Source organism: Hippocampus comes, unplaced genomic scaffold, assembly GCF_001891065.2.
Source record: "Hippocampus comes isolate QL1 unplaced genomic scaffold, H_comes_QL1_v1.1 scaffold51, whole genome shotgun sequence".
Classification (NCBI taxonomy): Eukaryota; Metazoa; Chordata; class Actinopteri; order Syngnathiformes; family Syngnathidae; genus Hippocampus; species Hippocampus comes.
Window position 1 is genome coordinate 2,298,811 of NW_017805497.1, and position 18,705 is coordinate 2,317,515.

An 18,705-nucleotide genomic window follows, 5' to 3' on the forward strand; every position below is an offset into this window, starting at 1 on the left:
ATAATTTATATTTTTTGTACATTATCTTGTGACGTGATGGTGTTATTAAAACATGGATTAGGTCATATAAATACCCACTTCAACAGAGTGCATGGAAACTGGAACTTGATAGATAAGTGTGAAAAAAAAGGCAGCTCAAGCCTTTATTTAAGCTCCATGCAGCAAACTAAATCTACTTACAAGCCTTTGGAAAATATGACACAGTAGTGGTAAACTGACATAACCAATGACAAATGAGAAGGAAATCACCAGTGAAATGTTGCAGAGAGACAAACCACACTTTTTCACAAGGGTTTTTTTTTTTTTTGCATTTTCTGACACAGGCCCGGGGAGAACATATAGACTCTGCGGAAGACCCCGAAATCAAACCCTGTATAGTGAGGCAGATGTCCTTACGTGGTCATTCACTGCGTCTCCTGCTTTTGTTTTTACATATTAAAGATATACAAAAACTCGTGGGGTGATAACAAAACACAACCAACTTTATTAATTGCTACTATGCGCAATAAGAGCTTTTGAGATCGCTTATGCCCTCACCGTCTCAAGTGACAAGAGTTCCGAAACATGTGACTTTACATTGTTGCTGACCACTTCTTTTTTTTTTTTTTTATTTCATCCCGCTACATAAAGAGGCAAGAATGAAACATTTTATTCTTTTAAGCTGCAACAACATACATATTTGCAGTATACAAAGAAATCTGTTATCGGTATCAGTACCAATATAACAAAGCAGGAAAATATCGGTTATTGCTATCTGTTGAAATTTCATCTATTGTGCATCACTAATATAAACATATTATACAAATTCATCGCTCTCACCAGGTGCTCAGGTAAGGTGACCACCTCTCTTTTGCTTTTGATTGATTGTACATTACAGAAATACAGAAATCCTCAAAACATTCCATGTTTGGCAACTTTCCAACATGAACTAGTCATGCTACCAACACAGCAGCCTTGGCTAACTTCTGAGAATACATAGTGCATATTGTGCACATAGCTTCATGTGGCGTGCAGGTTTGTGAGAGGTTCATTGGTTCAGGATGCCCGGGGGGCCTGGGTGCTAAGTGTAAACGCCAAGATTTGAAATCAAATGGAGGAATGTGCTTTGAGTGTCATTTCACATTCTTTTCATCGAGAGAATAATCTAGCTTCATTCTGTTCACTATGACAGCATGAAAAAGAAAAACAATCCACATCTCAACTAACTGAGTCATTTTGGCAGAAAGCACATGAAAGGGTTGTGTCCAAGTGTGAGGGAGGTGGAAAAGTAAAACACGCGCCCACACCAAGGAATGTCTATATAAAGAGAAATGTGTGGGAAGTGATCAGCTATCTGCTCCCAATGAACAAACATTCTGAGCCAAAAAGCAATAAACCAGGGGGAAAATATCTGCAAGACGATTGATGGATGAAATCAGTGACTAGAGGTATCTAAGGCTGCCTCCCACTCTTAGTAAAGCTTTGTTCGCCACCGCTCCCGAGCCGCTCGCAACTCCTATTTGACTCCGGCTGGAAATTTTTCTTTCCGCTTAAAAATCACTAAAGGTAGCCATTTCTGTCCATTACCGTGGCAACTAAGCACAACAATAAAAGCTGACTTCTTGCGCCGCGTTGTGCTGGTCCCCTTCTTCTCTGCAGCGTGGTTCACTGGGATGTCAAAAGTGCGCGGCACCTCTTTTGGTGATGTGATTGGGCGGGATGAGTTTGTCTGCAAGGTTTGTTTTGTATTTCAAAATGCAAAGTACGCTTGTCCCTCATCCATAGCCCAAGCGAGTAAGCTAGGAATGTGGGGATTGGTTGAGAGCAAAGTCGGTAATGAAAGCCAAGTGAGGCTGGCAGAGCGGCAGAATAAAGGATTAAAATCTTTCAGAAAGTGTCTTTATTTAATGTAATGCAGAACATTACACTTTTTACTCCAGTAGGAAGGGAAGATGGCCAGCAACACATACAGCGAAACAGGAAACAGCAGTTATGGTTGTTAGGACATCCTGGACGTCAGCTAAGAGGAGTGGATTACATAAAGTACATTATTATTGAGGGTAAGGGATCAAGAAAATTGATGCATATCATAGATTGTACAGAATACATATAATTGGAAGAAAAAAAAGCTAAATTATTTTATTTTCAAGCAATATCGCCCAGCCTGAAGTGGAAGACATAAATACACACAATCACTGCAATAAGAGTCAATCCTCGTACTTCCTGAGATGCAGGGCGGCAAATGTGACCTACTTTTATTTAACAATGAGGTGAATGATTGTAATTCAGCCATTACATCCACTGTCTATCACACACGCACTTTTCTTTCTGCTGCCAGATGCTACCACTGACAGCGTCCACCTGTGAACTTCTTACAATAAGACAGCAGGTGAATTTGGCATTCCATTGTAACAAATCTCACATGGGGAATGAAGAACGGGGAACTGATATTATGACCTTGCACATTCTGGCAGGCTGTTAAACACAGCCGCCCAATGTCGACTGAAAAAAAACCCTTTGTAAATCCAATGGGAAGCTCAGACACACGGTACAGGTATCTTGGATACCAGTGCAGCATCACTGTTAAAATGCTCTCCAATGAATGTCACAGCAGCTATTAGGGGTAGTAAATTATGTGAATGAATTTCTGTCTCCATCCATCCATTTTCAACATCACTTACCCTGTTCATGGTCACGGAGTCCTGGAGCCTGTCTCAACTAAATTTAGGGCGAAAGACAGACGACAGCCTGAACTGGTCACTAAGCAGGGCACATCGAGACCAACAACCATGTACATCGTCACTGAGCATACATCAAGACAAGCGAGTGTACCGCTACACCATTACTGACCTTGAATGAATCACAATAAAAAGATATTTTTGTGTGTGTGTGTGTGTGTGTATATACATACACACACATATATATATATATATATATATATACACACACTTTTTTTTAAACGTTAAAGCCAAGCAGTTCCGTTCTTTACAACATGTATTCTCTATTTAACCCTTTCAGGGAGAGCAGTTACGACAGTGGACAGTTTATCATGTTATCAGGTTCCAGGTACGGGGTGCATGAAAGTTGGAAAAGTATTGCAGCACCTTGCAATTGTTCATGATGCTGACTATAAGTGTACATTACTCTTTTTGTTTTCGGGCTTGCGTGTTGTAATAAATACAGAGCTTTACTAAATTTGAACATGTGGAAATCTAGTCATTTTCAAGCACGTGTTTTAGATTGAATACGGAGCACATTTGAATCAGATATGAACATTGTGGACGACCACATTGTATCCCACTGAGCACACTCAATTTGTTTACTGTATAAAGAATAGAATGTCTGTACAGTGCACACACACTCACTCACACTTTGAATACATGGTTAGATTTTGTTTTGTTGGTATTTTTAAACTAGATACATACCGGTAAATATCATGAGAAGTCAAGCCATGTAAGGGAATGCTGAGTGAAAATAAACATCCTAACCTATTTACATGAACGTGTCCAAGCAGGCGGACTTAGAAAACACACTGCAAAGACCTGATTGGTGTAGTAAAGCTTGAGGGAAGGTAAGACTTCATCATCTGTCTCATTATTTGACAGTTATCCTGGGGAGGGTCTTACACTATAATCACGGCAGCCCTATAATCCACCTCGCTATGGGGTAATGGCAAGGACGGATAGCGATGGTTGCCACAGAAACAAGAGATCATAATGAAGGGTGAAAGCATATAGCTATCTATAGCCTGCTTTACATGTGTATAGTTGAAAGAAAGTCTTTCTGCACTTCTTAATGACAAACATAAACATGCTCATTTATATCAATGCAGTGAAACCCTATTCATTGTTGGACATACATTTAACACCATGGGTGCAGATAGCACTGTAGATGAGTCAACCTCAGATTTATTATTACCACGATTTAGTATTTTATGCTACAACTACTGTTGTGTTTAAGTTACAAAAGAATATCATATTTTTTACTTTTCAAACTGAATTTTAATCACCCCTCTTGTTCCCAACCCAAAGTTGGTGGTTTGATCCCAGGCCATTGCGACCATGTCTAAGTGTCCTTGAGCAAGATGCCGAACCCCCAGTTGCTCCTGCTGCGTCATCAGTAGAGGCTATCCCAGCCTTCTTTGGATGGTAGGTACACAGCCCCCAAGGTGACATGGAAGGAAAAAACAAACTAAACTTTGCATCGCTGTTTTGAAAGCGCTATATAAATCAGCATGTATTGTATTGTGTTGTATTGTATTCCCTCACAGTGATTGAGATATAACACCAAGTCTGAAAACAAAATGACTTGCCTTTTTTTTTAATGCATGTTTATGTACTTACGGGTCATCTTCCGTAAACAAAATCAACAAAGATGGAACATTCTCTCTTTGTGTGCATAATGTCCACATGTTTACTTTACAACTTGCAAACCAAAGATAGAAGGAAAAGCTGGAGTCTGATTGGCGGCAGCCAGGCAGATTTCCACTCTGTCTGATGATGTAAATATGCTCACAATTTGCAGCTGATCACATGATATCAGGATTCTCAATCATTACCCTGCCCTACTGATATTTCCCTTTGGAAGGTGACCAATTGGGTAGTGGATTGTGGGTGGCTGACACTTCAATTTTTTTTTTGGGGGGGGGGGGGCTGTCTCTGTGCGGCCCGGTACCACAAGGCGGTTGGGGACCACTGCTTTATATACAAAACACCTGTTTTCAACACATTCATTAGTCAAAACTGATCTGTGCTTGGTAAATCTCCAAGGTCAAATCAGCTGAACTCTGTTATGTGTTGGGGCCTTGGGGAGGGCATAGTCAGGTTGTTCAGTTGATCAAACAGCAATTGACTCACTCTTCCACCATCATTTTCATTTTCTATGCTGCGTATCCTGTTTGTGGTCACAATAATGGTTGGAGAGTATCCCAGAAGGCTCAGGGTGGAGGACAGACTTATGAACACGAATGAGCAATGACAAGTGAATGCATGCATATCATTCGGAAAGAACAGATAATGAGATGAGAAGAAATGTTAAGGCAAAAGCAAAGTTGAGGGAAAATTCTGTTCTCTGTGCGGTTGCCAAAGAACGTAAGGCTAGGCAGGTCACCAGTATTATCAATACAGTGTAGTCATTTGAGATGCATCTCAGGAGACTGGTGAGAAGGAGCTGGAAATTGAGAGAGGGTAACACCAAAGTGCTGCAAAAGAGCTCAGAGGAGTTTACTGAGTAAGTCAGAAGAGTAAGAAAGACAGGTTACAAAGAGCACATACTTTGTGGTATCTGGGGGGGAAACTAGCAAACACTGTTGTAGAAGCCACAATTGAAGGTACCACAGCCAAAAGTGCATGATGGAAAAGCCCCATCATCAGATCTCAGTTTTTATATACATGAAATGTATGGGCGGTGGGGGCAATTAATCTTACCCTTTAAACAACTGCATGTGTATCTCGAATGCAAACACACAATACATGCTTCAAACCTACTTTGCGGCATGATAAGCTGTTACACATTAAGAGTCCAATTGATCAAACAAAACACCATCGAACTGAGTGATACACAACTCAACACAAGCATTTCATAGCCTAAAAATAGATCTTATGATTGTAGGGGAGTTCTGCTGCTAATTCACTGATTTAGGTAAATGAGCAGTCTTCACACCAGCGTGTTTGCCAAACACCACTTGAGGCCAACTCAAAAGGATTCTGAATAAATACATAGAAGAAGCATTTGTCTTTCCTTGCCCTTCTCCGGTTTTCCTCATGCAATTGACTTGTATTGCCATAAAACATTGGCGCACTATTGTGGGCTATGGGGTATGTTTGTGTTTATGTGGCTTTCCTAAAGAAAGACAAATTAGGCCAATAAATGTGTGTACACCACATAGGTTAAGACACTTTCACACAACCAGTCATATTAAACAAAGTGGTTAAGCTAGCAACATTTAAGCAGTCTTCTGGTTTGTGCTCTTATCGTGACAGTGAATTGGTGCCACTTCCAGCACCTGACTTTGTGACGTGACAACAACTTAATGATCACTATGCGGTAGCGTGGGTGGTGTTGGAACAGATTATGGCCAGTTCTAACAATGTGCTTTACAGACACGTAAATAAGAATGACATAATTTACGGTGATCAACACACACTCCTGAATGAACTCACAACACCGTGCCGTACATCCCGTCTCCAGTGACACCAAGCATGCGTATGTCACACAAGAACGTTATATAAAATATGAAAATTAGTAACTAAAGGTTAATATACTAGCACTTTGTAGCCTTTTCAACAATGATAAAATAAGTTATTATTTTCGGTTTTAATCGGAGAATGGACAGATGGATAATTGGTATCACTTGAAGTTTTACTAAGCAGTACATGTGTGTGAGTGAACATAAACTACTACAATACTACCACTTTAGGGCATCATCCAGCATTGACCACTCCAAACATCACTGCATTAGAAAATGTGTTTCAGGCCAAAGTGCCTGCAGGGTTTGCACAGACTCATTTCCCAAGTCCTTTGGATATTCGCTCCACTCTGGTCAACGATCTTAAGATAACCCCCTAATAAGTGCTTCATCTTACACTGCTCCTTGGTACTTAGCTCAGCGTGGCAAATGAATTACTGCAATTTAAGTACTACTGTTGAGAGCCTTCATCTCACATCAAACTCCATAAACGCTTATCATCACTCCACCGTGTCAATGTGACAAATTCTATATGAATGTGATGAAAATCTCATTATTAGCACAGTTTGTCAGACGTCTTATTTGAACGGTGAAAGCAACAATATCAGCACGTTTAGTTCTTGAGCAATTATAGGGACTGTGTACTGTCAGTACAGAGAGATTTAGACATGCCTTTAATTTGAAGCATTTGGAAGAAACCTGGTAAACCCGATACCCCTATCGGGTATACATATCTGCATGACATATGTGGATAGGTGTGCTAACCAGTAAGAGCCCTTTATAGGGCAATGAATCAGATTTGCCTCACCATGAGGCAGCAGTAACAGTATTTCTCAGTTACTTTATATAAGTACACATTCCGACATGGAATTTTATTTAATTTATAAGGAAGGATTTCACCTGACGTGTCTCAGTATATTTTTTCACCTGATTACCGGTAGAGCATTAAAACATGCACAAATTCTCGTGCTACCTGATGAAATTGAAAAGTTGAGCGTATTTGCTAGCATATTCCTCACACTGCGGAGCCGAGAGGTCGATTTTGCTATGCAGCTAAGAAAGCATTCTGCTTTCAGTGTTTGATATGTGCAAAGCTCTCATGTTGCTCTTGTGTTATGAAACAAAGGTAAAGCACACAGGAACACAAACACTTAAGCACATGCACATAAAGGAAATGAGAATGGTTGGATAATGGGCCATCACAACACATGATGGTTTCCTCCAGAGAAGTAAATGGCAGTAAATGGGATTTTGATCGAATCACAGCATTGTCTTGTATACCAGATGGCAAAAGGCCTTGCACCTCACCATGACACCAGAGAAACAAACAGCCCATTTCCTAAACAACCACTGAGTGAGTGGATGGGAGGAATCTGACCATGAGGGGTGGGAAAAAAACATACCAAGTGAAAAAAGTTGCCGGAATGTAATGAATAGACATTACAGGTTCCAAATCAAAAATCTTTACTCCTGTTAAGGCAAGAGCTGGATGACTTTGGTTTAAAAGAAGTTCAAACACTTTTGATATCAAAATGGTAAGCCAGGTCGTCTTCCATATCCAACATTAGTTCACCCCACAAATGTTCTTCTCGTTGACTAGACATACATTCCCACAGGCGCACTCGAAAATGTGCAAAAGGGGGCAAGGGCTCTCAGTTTTCATGTATTTCAAGTTATTTGGTGAGTAATTGTTTCCCAATTGTTTGTCCATATAGTAGTGTTAAGATGTTCTGAATTTAAATCTCAAGTCATATCCTTCAGCGCAGAGAATATTAATGATACTAAACTGTCCCTTGTAAAGGTGATTTTTTTTTTTTTTGGGCTTAAATGTGCCCTGGAATTGACTGGCAACCGTTCCAGGCTGTAGTCTGCCTCTTGCTCAAAAGTCAACTGGGATAGACTCCTCCTCACTCATACCCCTGAACAGAATAAGCAGTACAAGTTGAATTTAATGGAATTTTATGGCCATTCCTAACTCCTAGCTACCACGATGTAGACAAAAATGCATGTGGAGAAAAAAAAATGCCTACGGGCGTCTTTAAACCTAATCTCGAGTCTGAGTTTCGACTTATGATTGCTCAAAGCAAGTGATTCGTTTGTGTTGCATGAAAGGACCCAAATGGTCAATGTCCTTCTTGAGTGATGAGACCATGTATGGAAAAACATGAACGCTTCATGACAGATAATCCTCCGCAGGCCAAAATGACACTTGTAATCCTGTTACAGTGCCACCACCAGGTGTCTGATTCAGGTGTTGACTGCATGTCGATGTGCCAGCTGCGTGAAGACAAACGCTCCTTGATGCATGCATTTTCATATCAACAACATCAGCAGTCTGTCCCCATGCAAGTGGTCAGATAGAGTTACGCGGCTGAAGCCAAATGAGGTTTTAGAGGTTAACTGGATGTATTCTTTGGCAAGTGAGGGACATATTAAATTGCTAGATATTCATGACGTGTAATCGGTCCTGGGTTCTCACTTGTCAAAGAGTGAGTAGGATTCCAACAAAAATGGTTGGACAAACAGCTGTACAAAAAAAAAAAAGAGACCTATCCAAATTGTGCTTGACCTGTAAGACAATTTGCCGTGATGAGTCAAGGACATGGAAATCTGCACATTGATCCCGGCCTTGACATGCCCAAATCTATCCATATGTAATCAATGCAAAGCAGTAGATGGAAATTAAGGAGTCATTTTGGCCAATATGTTGTGAAGGGTGTATCATGACGTCAATGCCTATCACTGCAGTGGAAATATTGTTTGGTGTCCTTGGCGGTTGGGTTGGGCAATATGTTGCAAAAGTCAGTCACGATGTAAGTATTTCATATCAGTCCATATCGATATGTATTGAATATTGTTTTATTTTTTTTAACTTCAAAATAAGGACCTGGACGAAAAAAATCTGCATTTAGGTCATCTTATTTGAAAATGTAATATTTAACCTTAAGTAAGAGGTTAAAAAAAATGCTAAAAAAGGTCACATACTTGTACGCAGGATGTTGTGTACGCATCTCTCAGACCGTGTTTTGTGCGTACACAGCGTTGATAAGTGAGACCCCTGGTGAGGTGACTCATGATTAAAGACGCTCGTGTGAGCCAGCAGCCCAGGTGTCCCTCCAGTTATCCATCTGGACACTGACTCACCAACTTTGGCCTCCTCTTATTCAAAGAGCCTTACATCTCCAAGTATCTTCAATCCATTTAAGTTAAATTGAATTAAAAAAAAAAAAAGATCACAAATCAGGATATCAGGGGTGGGGTTTTGGTAGTATCATATGCAGAGTTTAATAAGAAACAAAAATGTTTCGCTATGTTTCAACATTTAACAGTACCTAGTTTGAGGTAAGCCGTTGTGGGGTGACTTTATATGTGGTTAAGATGTTGCATAAAGCAGCACTTAAGGTTGATTTGATGATTTGAAACCTTTGTGTGTGATAAATATGCAAAAATAAATAAATAAATTTAAAAATAGAAATCAGGAGGTGGGCCAAATACTTTTTAATGGCATTGTAGGCTTCGCTTTGGGTGAATATGAAATCATTAATGCAGCCAGATGCGTATGCTGACTACAGGCAGTTAATGGTAGTTTTGCATGATGTCAGCATTTTGGGGGTGAGCTCACAAATGAGCATGTCAGCTGAAGACTAAGAGGTGTTAGTGAAAGCATGGAAAGACGCAGTAGTACTACGTCTCCTGAGATCTTTTTCATTTTTCATTCTTTGCACGAGCAGCTAGCTGGATGTGGCACAGATGCAGTTGTCTACCCCGCTAGAATATGTAAAGTTATCCGAAATTGACTTTATCCAGTTATTTGGCTTGATCTTACTTGATTTGTCGTGAAATCCTGTGTACTAATACTAAAAGAGAGAATCCAGTGAGATTTTTTTTTTTAAAGTTTCAGATATTGCATGAGTAACAGCACACTGAATAATCATGGCTGTTCATGTAAAATGAAATTAAAAAGTCGAAAGTAATGATAGCAATAGATATTACTCATTTCCAATCTGGTCCTTCTTCCAGCAGAAAAGAAAATGTCTCTCTGACAATAAATCAGTTGTCGTGCAAAATATATCAAAAACAGCTAAAGAATAAAACCCAGTTTTTAGAATGGGATGTGAAATGGTCCGAACAAAATATGTAACTTAGTTATTTGCAACAAGGTCAAGGTCATCTTTATTGTCAAATATGCTTTATTTGACAAATAATTCATAATTCACAAAAATAAAACCATGTGAGGACGTACTACAGATCAGGTCCAATGTCTTATTGTCTTATAATGCCTTATTTATTGAGTTTACTAAGATTGCAGCAAAACATAAACTGTCTTGACAAAAAAAAAAAAAAAAAGTTTCCATATCGACACCAAGCATGCCATGTGGACGTAAGGCAACCAACCATGACACCTACTCCTTTCAATCACATAACGTTAGTATAGTGCCACAATTTCTTAAAATGTTGCACATTTTGGGTGAACCCTCAAAGAGACAGACACACAACAGGAAGGTTGGAGAGGACAAATGACAGGTGGCTCAGAGATGACCTCATCCAGTGTGACATCGCTCACTGCCTTCTTCAATGTTTACAGTGCATCTGAACTAAACACTGTGAAGAAAGTATGTTCTAAATCTGCGGTTGTGATGACACAACAGTGTCATAAAGCTGGCAGGGCCCTCGTTTCCAGAGAATATTACAGAGAGAGACATGACCTTGTCTGACTGAACACATGCAAGCACACACATATGCATGCACACACAAACCAACATTTGGTTTTTCCTCAAAACTGAAAGAAAAAAAAAAGTCCTGAAAATACCTCTCACAATTTCCAAATTAGCACACTTTCCCTTATTTACTGCTATCCACCCTTTGTTTAGCTTGAACGCTTAAAAGTCAGCTTCAGTCACTTTTTTTCACATCAGTGCATCTGACGCTCCAGCCTCCTTCCTTCCTCTCAAGTGGGACAGGCAGGAAACTTTAAAGACACAGGGGTTGGCATGACATTCTGTGTTGCCATGATAAGAACAAACACAAGAAGTGGCTTGTTCTATCCTGGTTCATTTCGACCTTGGTAACTAAAGGGAAATTAAGACGTGCAGTAGCTTTCGTTGGGTTTTTATTGCAAGTAGAGTTGAGTAACAGACAACCGCTCTGTTCACTTGTTCCGCTGCCTCCTTCCATTTATCTCATCTTACATATTGTCCGCCACATAGCATAAATGCCGAAGTGCGTTTTCGAGAAAAAAATAATTGTCTTCCAAAAACATTGAAAATTTGCATTTTTTGAAAACCTACTAATTTCTGCTGGACAGCAGAAGAATTTTGACATTGCGCATGATGATGACCTGAAGAATAAAACGAAACAATGAATTGCCTCACCAAAATATTTAAAAGTTTGACCTGTCCAGCCAGAAACCAGGCCAAAATCTAAGGCGTAACCAGAGGACTATGACTTCAAAAAAAGATCCTTGGGAGAGCTTTTTCAAAGAAAGATGGGGAAATATTTCCATTGTAAATCATTCCGATATAAATCACTCCTACCACAAATGACAGAATTTTGTAATTGAAGGAAAATATGCTTCAATGCTGTCAATTACCAGTCAGTTTCACTGCTCCAGCCATAATATAATAAATAATTTTTCATGCGATGTCCCAATGTCGCCAGCTATGGGACAGATGTTGTACTGTGACATCCTCAAGAAGGCAAAGTGATGGGAGGGAGATCGTTATTACTTTGGATGTACCAGGTTTGTTGAAAATGGTAGAAATGGGTGAATTTCGAATTTTTAACAAACATATTGGCTTAAAATCAAGTAAAGCATAGCACATAGGCTGTCAAACTACTCCCTCTCAATCTGACACACAACTTGAAGTGGTGTTCATGGAGTTGTAGTTCACGGACGAGTCTCTACTCCCTGAGATTCGGCTTTGCTTTTAGGATCTCATGGAGCCAAATCCATTTTTCGCTGCTGTTTGTCTCCTCCTCCTCATTATTATAAGAAAAGCCAGGGCATGCCATTGAAATACTGACAAATGCATATGGCCGAGCTGCGGTCTACTTTATGTCCAAACCAGCGATAAAAGGTACGAGACTGGAAAAATGCATACTTTGGTCACAAATGCCAGATACTGGCCCGCTTGCACTATGCTGCTGTCCTGCCTGCATCATTCGATCCCTGCCCTGAGGTGGGTACTGCACAAACTAAGTACAGTGTGAACACACCTGATGTCTTCTCACAGGTCAGTTGTGGTACAACACCAAACTCTGGGTTAGGTCATATTCAAGTTTTGCAATTATTTCATCATTGGGTTTTTCAGCATGTGAAATTTGACTTACACCAAGAAGGAAACAGTTTTCAAAGCAGCAATTTATGACAACAGGAAGTTGGTCACAAGAGCAGTGATCTTCTGGTTCACTGTAAACTTCCACATGGACATGCAGGCATTTCGTCAGTACTGTATTGGTGAGACTCATCAGATGCACAATGAAAAGCCATCAGAGGAAACACATGCTTTCCACGTGCTATCAAAGTCAGCATGACTACCTCCAGAATGCTCCATTTTTTCCTGTTGTGGTTGTCTTGCTTCAAGTGGTGTCAACAGACGCCGATGAGACAGGGGCACCCAGGCCTCAAAAACGCAAAAATGATGAACAATGAATGACAGGCGACCTCATGATGACAATTGACGGAGAGAAAATGGTGTTGTCATGTTGTTTGTAATCTGCATGCAAGTGCAGGAGAGCAATTATCCTACGTTTCTAATTTTAGACTTGAGTCGAGACCTGATAGACAATTCAGAATGCACACAATGGGGGCCGTCCGTCACTCAAGTGTGTGGCTGCACATTTCAACTCTGTATGTGCATGCGTGAATCTGGGCACTATAAAAGCTAATGCATGGCAGTTAGTGCGATTCAGCATCGCAGTGTGGTCGAACACATTATCGTGATTTGTCAAATGACTTCTGAGAAATAGAGACATATAAATAAGAAATAAATGAATGTGCTTATGCACTTGTCAGTATGAGTTTGTATCCACCATGTTTTGAGGACATACCGGTAGTTATATTTCTACATCCCCGTCAAGACAACTATATATATTCTGTCAAACACACACACACACACACACACACACAGTGGCCACTTCCGTCTGAGAACATCCTGTTTGAAGCATCACAATGGCAAGGTACTGTGGAACCATTGTTAGGTGTCGTGGGTATTCCGTTTTCATCTCACATTCCAAAAATGTGCACCATAAATCAATTGTATACTCCAAAATTGTCCCTTGGTGTGAGTGTGAGTGTGAATGATTGTGTGCCTTGCGACTGACTGGCAACCAGTTCAGGATGTCCCTCGCCTACTCCCCGAAAAGAGTGTGGATAGGCTCCATCATGCCAAGTGACATTCCTGTGGATGAAGCGGTTCAGATAATGGATGTATTTTTTTTCAACTCTTCCCGATTGTTTTCTTTTCACATCTAAAATATCGGGGCGCTAAACAGCGAACCGCCCAGGGTCCAGTTCTATCTCCCTCTGTTGGTCATTGTTTTTGCTTAGGTTTCTCTGAACAAGTTGGAACTGGGAAAGTAAGTTCCTTGTGTGTTTTTAATACTTGGTCAAAAAATCTAATATTGATTGGTTGATTGATTGATTGATTGATTGATTGATTGATTGATTGATTGATTGATTGATTGATTTACAGATCAGAGATGGGCAACGGAGGGCCGGCCAGCCCACTTTGAGTTGCCCTTTGATTTTTTTTTTAATTGGGGGGAGGGGATTCCCCCCCCCCCCATTTACTTCAACAAATCAAATTATTCTTCAAAATAATTTGATTTGTTGAAGTTCCCACCTACGGAGAAAATTCCCACCTACGGACTTCTGTCAAACAGAAATTCCCTCGCTCGGAATAAAAACCGCTGCATTCAAATTTCGCCTACGATATTGCATTAACGATCGATTCATAACAACGGAAGCTCCCGTACCTGGTACCCGGAAGCCCTACGCCATAAACCCGCAGTAGCGCAAACTCAAGCAAGTCCCGCTCGATACTACTGAATAACTGTAGTTGTGGTGGATCCGAAACGGCGACATGTAAGTGACTCTAATGGCATGAGTGTTATTGGGGTCGTGAACTATTTTTTTATTTACATTTACGTCCTGCAGATTGTGGCATAGAAATGAAGAGGAAGGATAATGACCTTGGAAGAGAGAATTGCTTGTGGCTCGACGGACAGTCGAGTAAACGAACGTTTCCTGGAATGCTTTACCTGTTATCGTGCTCAAAAACCTTCTGCTAACTGGACCGCTAATTAGAGAGAAGGCGAGTTCCATAGCGCTAACTATGGGCATCGAAGACTTCGAAGCGTCCCGTGGCTGGCTTCAAAAGTTCGTTGCATGACATCAGCTGAGCAATGCTGTCTTGTGTAGTGATCGAGGGGATGTAAAGGTAGAGATAGTGAGTGAGTGGAAAGAACAGCCACCAGGTCTGTTACTCGTCTCATTTTGTAGCACATAGTCCTAATTTTGTGACATGTCTTGTTGTACTGTATGTTGCAGTTTTTGTGTTATAAACAGGTTTTGGACCATATATTTTTGCATTTTATTGCTTGTGTCGTTACACATGTATTTTGTTAACATACTTGCATGTTCATAAAGTACATGTACCATAGTCGTTTCCCCACATCAAGAAATTCTGTTATAAGACCAGATTGGACAACGCAAATATGTTCCCTTACTAGAGAATAAAAAATGTGTCGAGGATGCGGGGCAATTCCGCAAAAACACATATAAATACAACAGTATAATAGATAGCGTGGTGCTGCTTTGACATGTGGGTGTCTCGTATGAACTTCGGCTCGCAGACGCACGCGCGCGCCCACACGTGCGCACACACGCGCGCGCGCATCGCGTGCACACACGCACATACACTCGCACACGCACAGCGCCCAAGTTAGCTAACAGAGTTTGCTAAACGACATATAGCTTTCATATGAGCATGAAAACGCCACTAAAGCGTAGAACTCACCTCCTCCACAGTGAGCGGCATGCATATCCTGTACTCCTTCAGCAACATCTTCCCTCTGCTGCGTGCCGCTGAGAACGTGCTTCACAACGCTCCCTCCTCACTGAGATGCACGTTCCACAAAAAGAAATCTAAAACTCCTTCGCTTCGTGTCAGCGCAGACGGGGGGACGGTTTCCAACTATGGCTCGATAAACGGAGTTCGCTCATCTGAACCAGCGAGGCGAGTGTCCGCTAGCGGGATGTAACAACCCCAAACCAGCTCAGTTTGAAGGATTTGTCCCCTCCTTTAAAGCTCAAGAGTCAGGAGTTTGTAACAAGCTCGCAGTAAAGCATTGCCGGAAATATTAAAGATTTGAGCTTCAAAATAAAAGCGTTACGAGGTTTCGCCCGCAAGAAAATCAAGGATTATCTCTCGTAGGTTGTTCTCGATGTTCATCATACAAAACTTCAGATATCAAAGTCTGTCAATTGTTCCAGTACGGGGAGGTGTTTCCACCCTATTGCAGGGATGGGTAACTGAAATGCTGGAGGGGCCTCAATTTTTCATCAGTGATTCTGGGGGAGCACATTGGACCACTCACTCCTTAACCATATCTATGACAAAAAGGCTATTTTATGGACGAAATACGCGCATACGTGCAACATACGTGTTATTAATATATTTAGTATTTGATAATACATTGTCTAATACATGTTTAAGAGATATTTGATCCTAACACAACAACAAAGGGTTTGAAACAAACAAGAAAATAACCACATGCTATAGTTCTTTTCCAGTGCAAAGGTCTTACTTGCATAAAAATTACATTTCAAGGATGGCACAAAACACCTGGACAAAATAAAACAACATAAAGTGAAGGAAGTCATTTTGTACATCCCCACCCCCAGTCCCACAAGAATCAACTCACTCAAAATATTCATATTATAGAAGGATTTTGGCGATGTAACGTGAATCTGATTTTTTAGGATGGTTTGAATGGCTCAATTCTGATTTTTTTTCAAATCCGACCTGGGTCACCTTAATATGTGGTCATAGATCGGATACGTATCCGATTTTTTACAATGCAGCCTCATTTGAATGGCCAGGTCACATATATTCAATGTATAACATCACCCAATTGCCAAAATCTGCTCCGCGTGGCCAGCAGGCAGTGCTTCGGGAGGAGCTTGGCTCATATCTGTGAATCTGCAAAATTGTTTTGGGTAACAGTATTGACTTTATATTTGACTCAATTTAATCCACTCAAAACATGAATCACATAGATGGTTCATTAATTACATATCAACACAGTTAATGTAACCAGACATAGTCAGTGCCCCAATTAATATGGGCCTTAGTAATGCAGACCATGTTTTGCTTTTTAACCCTTCAGTGTTTATGTTTGGAATTCATATACAGTATTGCTCAAGCCTTCAGGGCTGTCACTGATACAAGCGGGGAAATTGCTGAAACTTTAAGCTCCTTTATGGCCTGTGGTGCTGTTCCACCCAGTAAACGCTACAAAAAAGAGACCTCTCCTGGTGCATAGTAGACATTGCATGCCTGAGTTATTCATGTAGCAAAATCTTGTCCACAGCTCTACACCCTTAGCAGGGTCCTCGAGGGTACATAGGAGCTCTCCCAACAAGTCTGTGCTTTGTGAACTTGGGAGAAGGCGTTCAACCGTGCCCTTCGGGGTGTTCTGTGGAGGGGTGCTTCGGGAGTATGGGGTACCAAAACCCCCTGATATGGGCTTTTTGGTCCCTATGCCATTGATGTCAGAGTTTGATTCGCATTGGCGGCAGTAAGCCGGAATCATTACCAGTGAGGGTTGGACTCCATCAAGGCTGCCCTTTGTCACCAATTCTGTTCATAACCTTTATGGACAGAATTTCTAGGTGCAGCTGTGGAATTGAGAGGGTCTGGTTTGGTGGCCTCAGTATTGCATCTCTGCTTTTTGCAGACTATGTGGTGCTGTTGGCTTCTTCAAGCAGTTGGGATGAAAATCAGCACCTCCAAATATGAAACAATGGTTCTCAGTCGGAAAAGGGTGCAGTGTCCTCTCCAGGTTGGGGATGAGATTTTGCTCCAAGCGGATGAGTTTAAGTATCTTGCGATATATTGTTTACGAGTGAGGGCAGGAGGGAGCGGGAGATCAACAGGCAGATTGGTGCAGCGTCTGCTGTGATGCAGACTTTGTATCAGTCTGTCATGGTGAAGAAGGAGCTGAGCCAAAAGGCGAAGCTCTCAATTAATTAATATCGATCTACATTCCTACCCTCGTCATGACCGAAAGAACAAGATCTCGGATATAAGCGGAAAAAAATGATTTTCCTCCACAGGGTGTCTGTGCTCTCTCTTAGAAATAAGGTGAGAAGCTCAGTCATCCGGTAAGGGCTCAGAGTTGAGCCGCTTTTCCTCCACGTCCAAAGGAGCCAGATGAAGTGGCTCGGGCATCCTATTAGGATGCCTCCTGGACGCCTCCGTGATGAGGTGTTCCGGGTATGTCCCACCAGCAGGAGGCCTTGGGGATGACCCAGAACATGCTGGAGGGACTATGTTTCCGAGCTGGCCTGGGAAGGCCTGGGGATCCCCTGGGAAGAGCTGGAAGAAGTAGCTGGGGAGAGGGAAGTCTGGGCTTCCCTGCTAAAGCTGTTGGCCCTGTGACCCAACCCCAGATAAGCGGTAGAAAATGGATGGATGGATGGAAAATCTTGTCCATTCACAACGTTGTAGTTATAGTGTATTTTTTAATCATCTCGCTATTTAATAACCAAGATGGTAATGCTGTCATTTATCACTTCTAAAGCATTTTTTCAGTGTCATTTGCCTGAAATAATCACGTTTATGTATACAGACTTTTAATTAAAATGAATAAAACACTATTTTTAATCTATTACTGCACACAAGCGAGGAGGTATGACGAAAGGATCAAAGGGACAAAACAACAGGGTTGGGAACCACTACACTATTTACTATTGTCAAGTCAAGTACAACTTTATTGTCAAATGTGCGACAGCACAGGTGAAATTTCTTCCTTCTCAAGACAACATAAAACAAGAGGAGCCGCTGCGGGTGTCCACACCGCCATCAAAAGATACTGCTGCTGTATTGGTTACTGTAATTGATTTATTGTAAAACAAACAAACAACAACAAACAGTTGTGTAACTATATGCAAATTTAACATGTTCAATTCATTTTTAATTTTGTAAGTAAATACGATGATGCATCTACCTTATTGTAAGGTAACGGTATCGATATTTACACCGACGCACACCACGACTGAGTGCACTATGCCTCTCCGAAAACACTCACTCTCAATGTAGGACATGGCCGTCATCGCGAATGTCTGAACACGGCCTAATTATTAGTCAGCCTATTTGTCGTGAAAATCTTTTGCACTCATAAGTACACAGAAAAACTTTTTATTGGTATGGCTGACTAACATCACAGCAGGCATGATAGCAAGGCACCATAGCGGGTCCTTTCACGGTCCTTCAGGCGTGCTGAACACCTTTAACACGCTCGTAACTGATTGG

The 18,705-nt window shown here is 41.1% G+C and overlaps 1 protein-coding gene across 3 annotated transcripts in view; it reads right to left on the reverse strand.

Annotated features, from left to right (window-relative positions):
- The window catches only part of LOC109519796 (phosphatidylinositol transfer protein cytoplasmic 1), a 42,123-nt gene extending 26,608 nt beyond the window's left edge, over positions 1–15,515 (reverse strand). The window contains exon 1 of one of the 3 annotated variants that reach the window (XM_019876531.1): positions 15,187–15,515. Coding sequence is in view for 2 of the 3 variants with exons in the window: in XM_019876530.1 (XP_019732089.1) it covers positions 15,187–15,234 (48 nt within the window). In the remaining variant the exon portion in view is untranslated. The remainder of the gene's footprint in view (positions 1–15,186) is intronic. The other 2 variants (XM_019876530.1, XM_019876532.1) reach the window with 2 other exon arrangements.
- Positions 15,516–18,705: the final 3,190 nt, after the last annotated feature.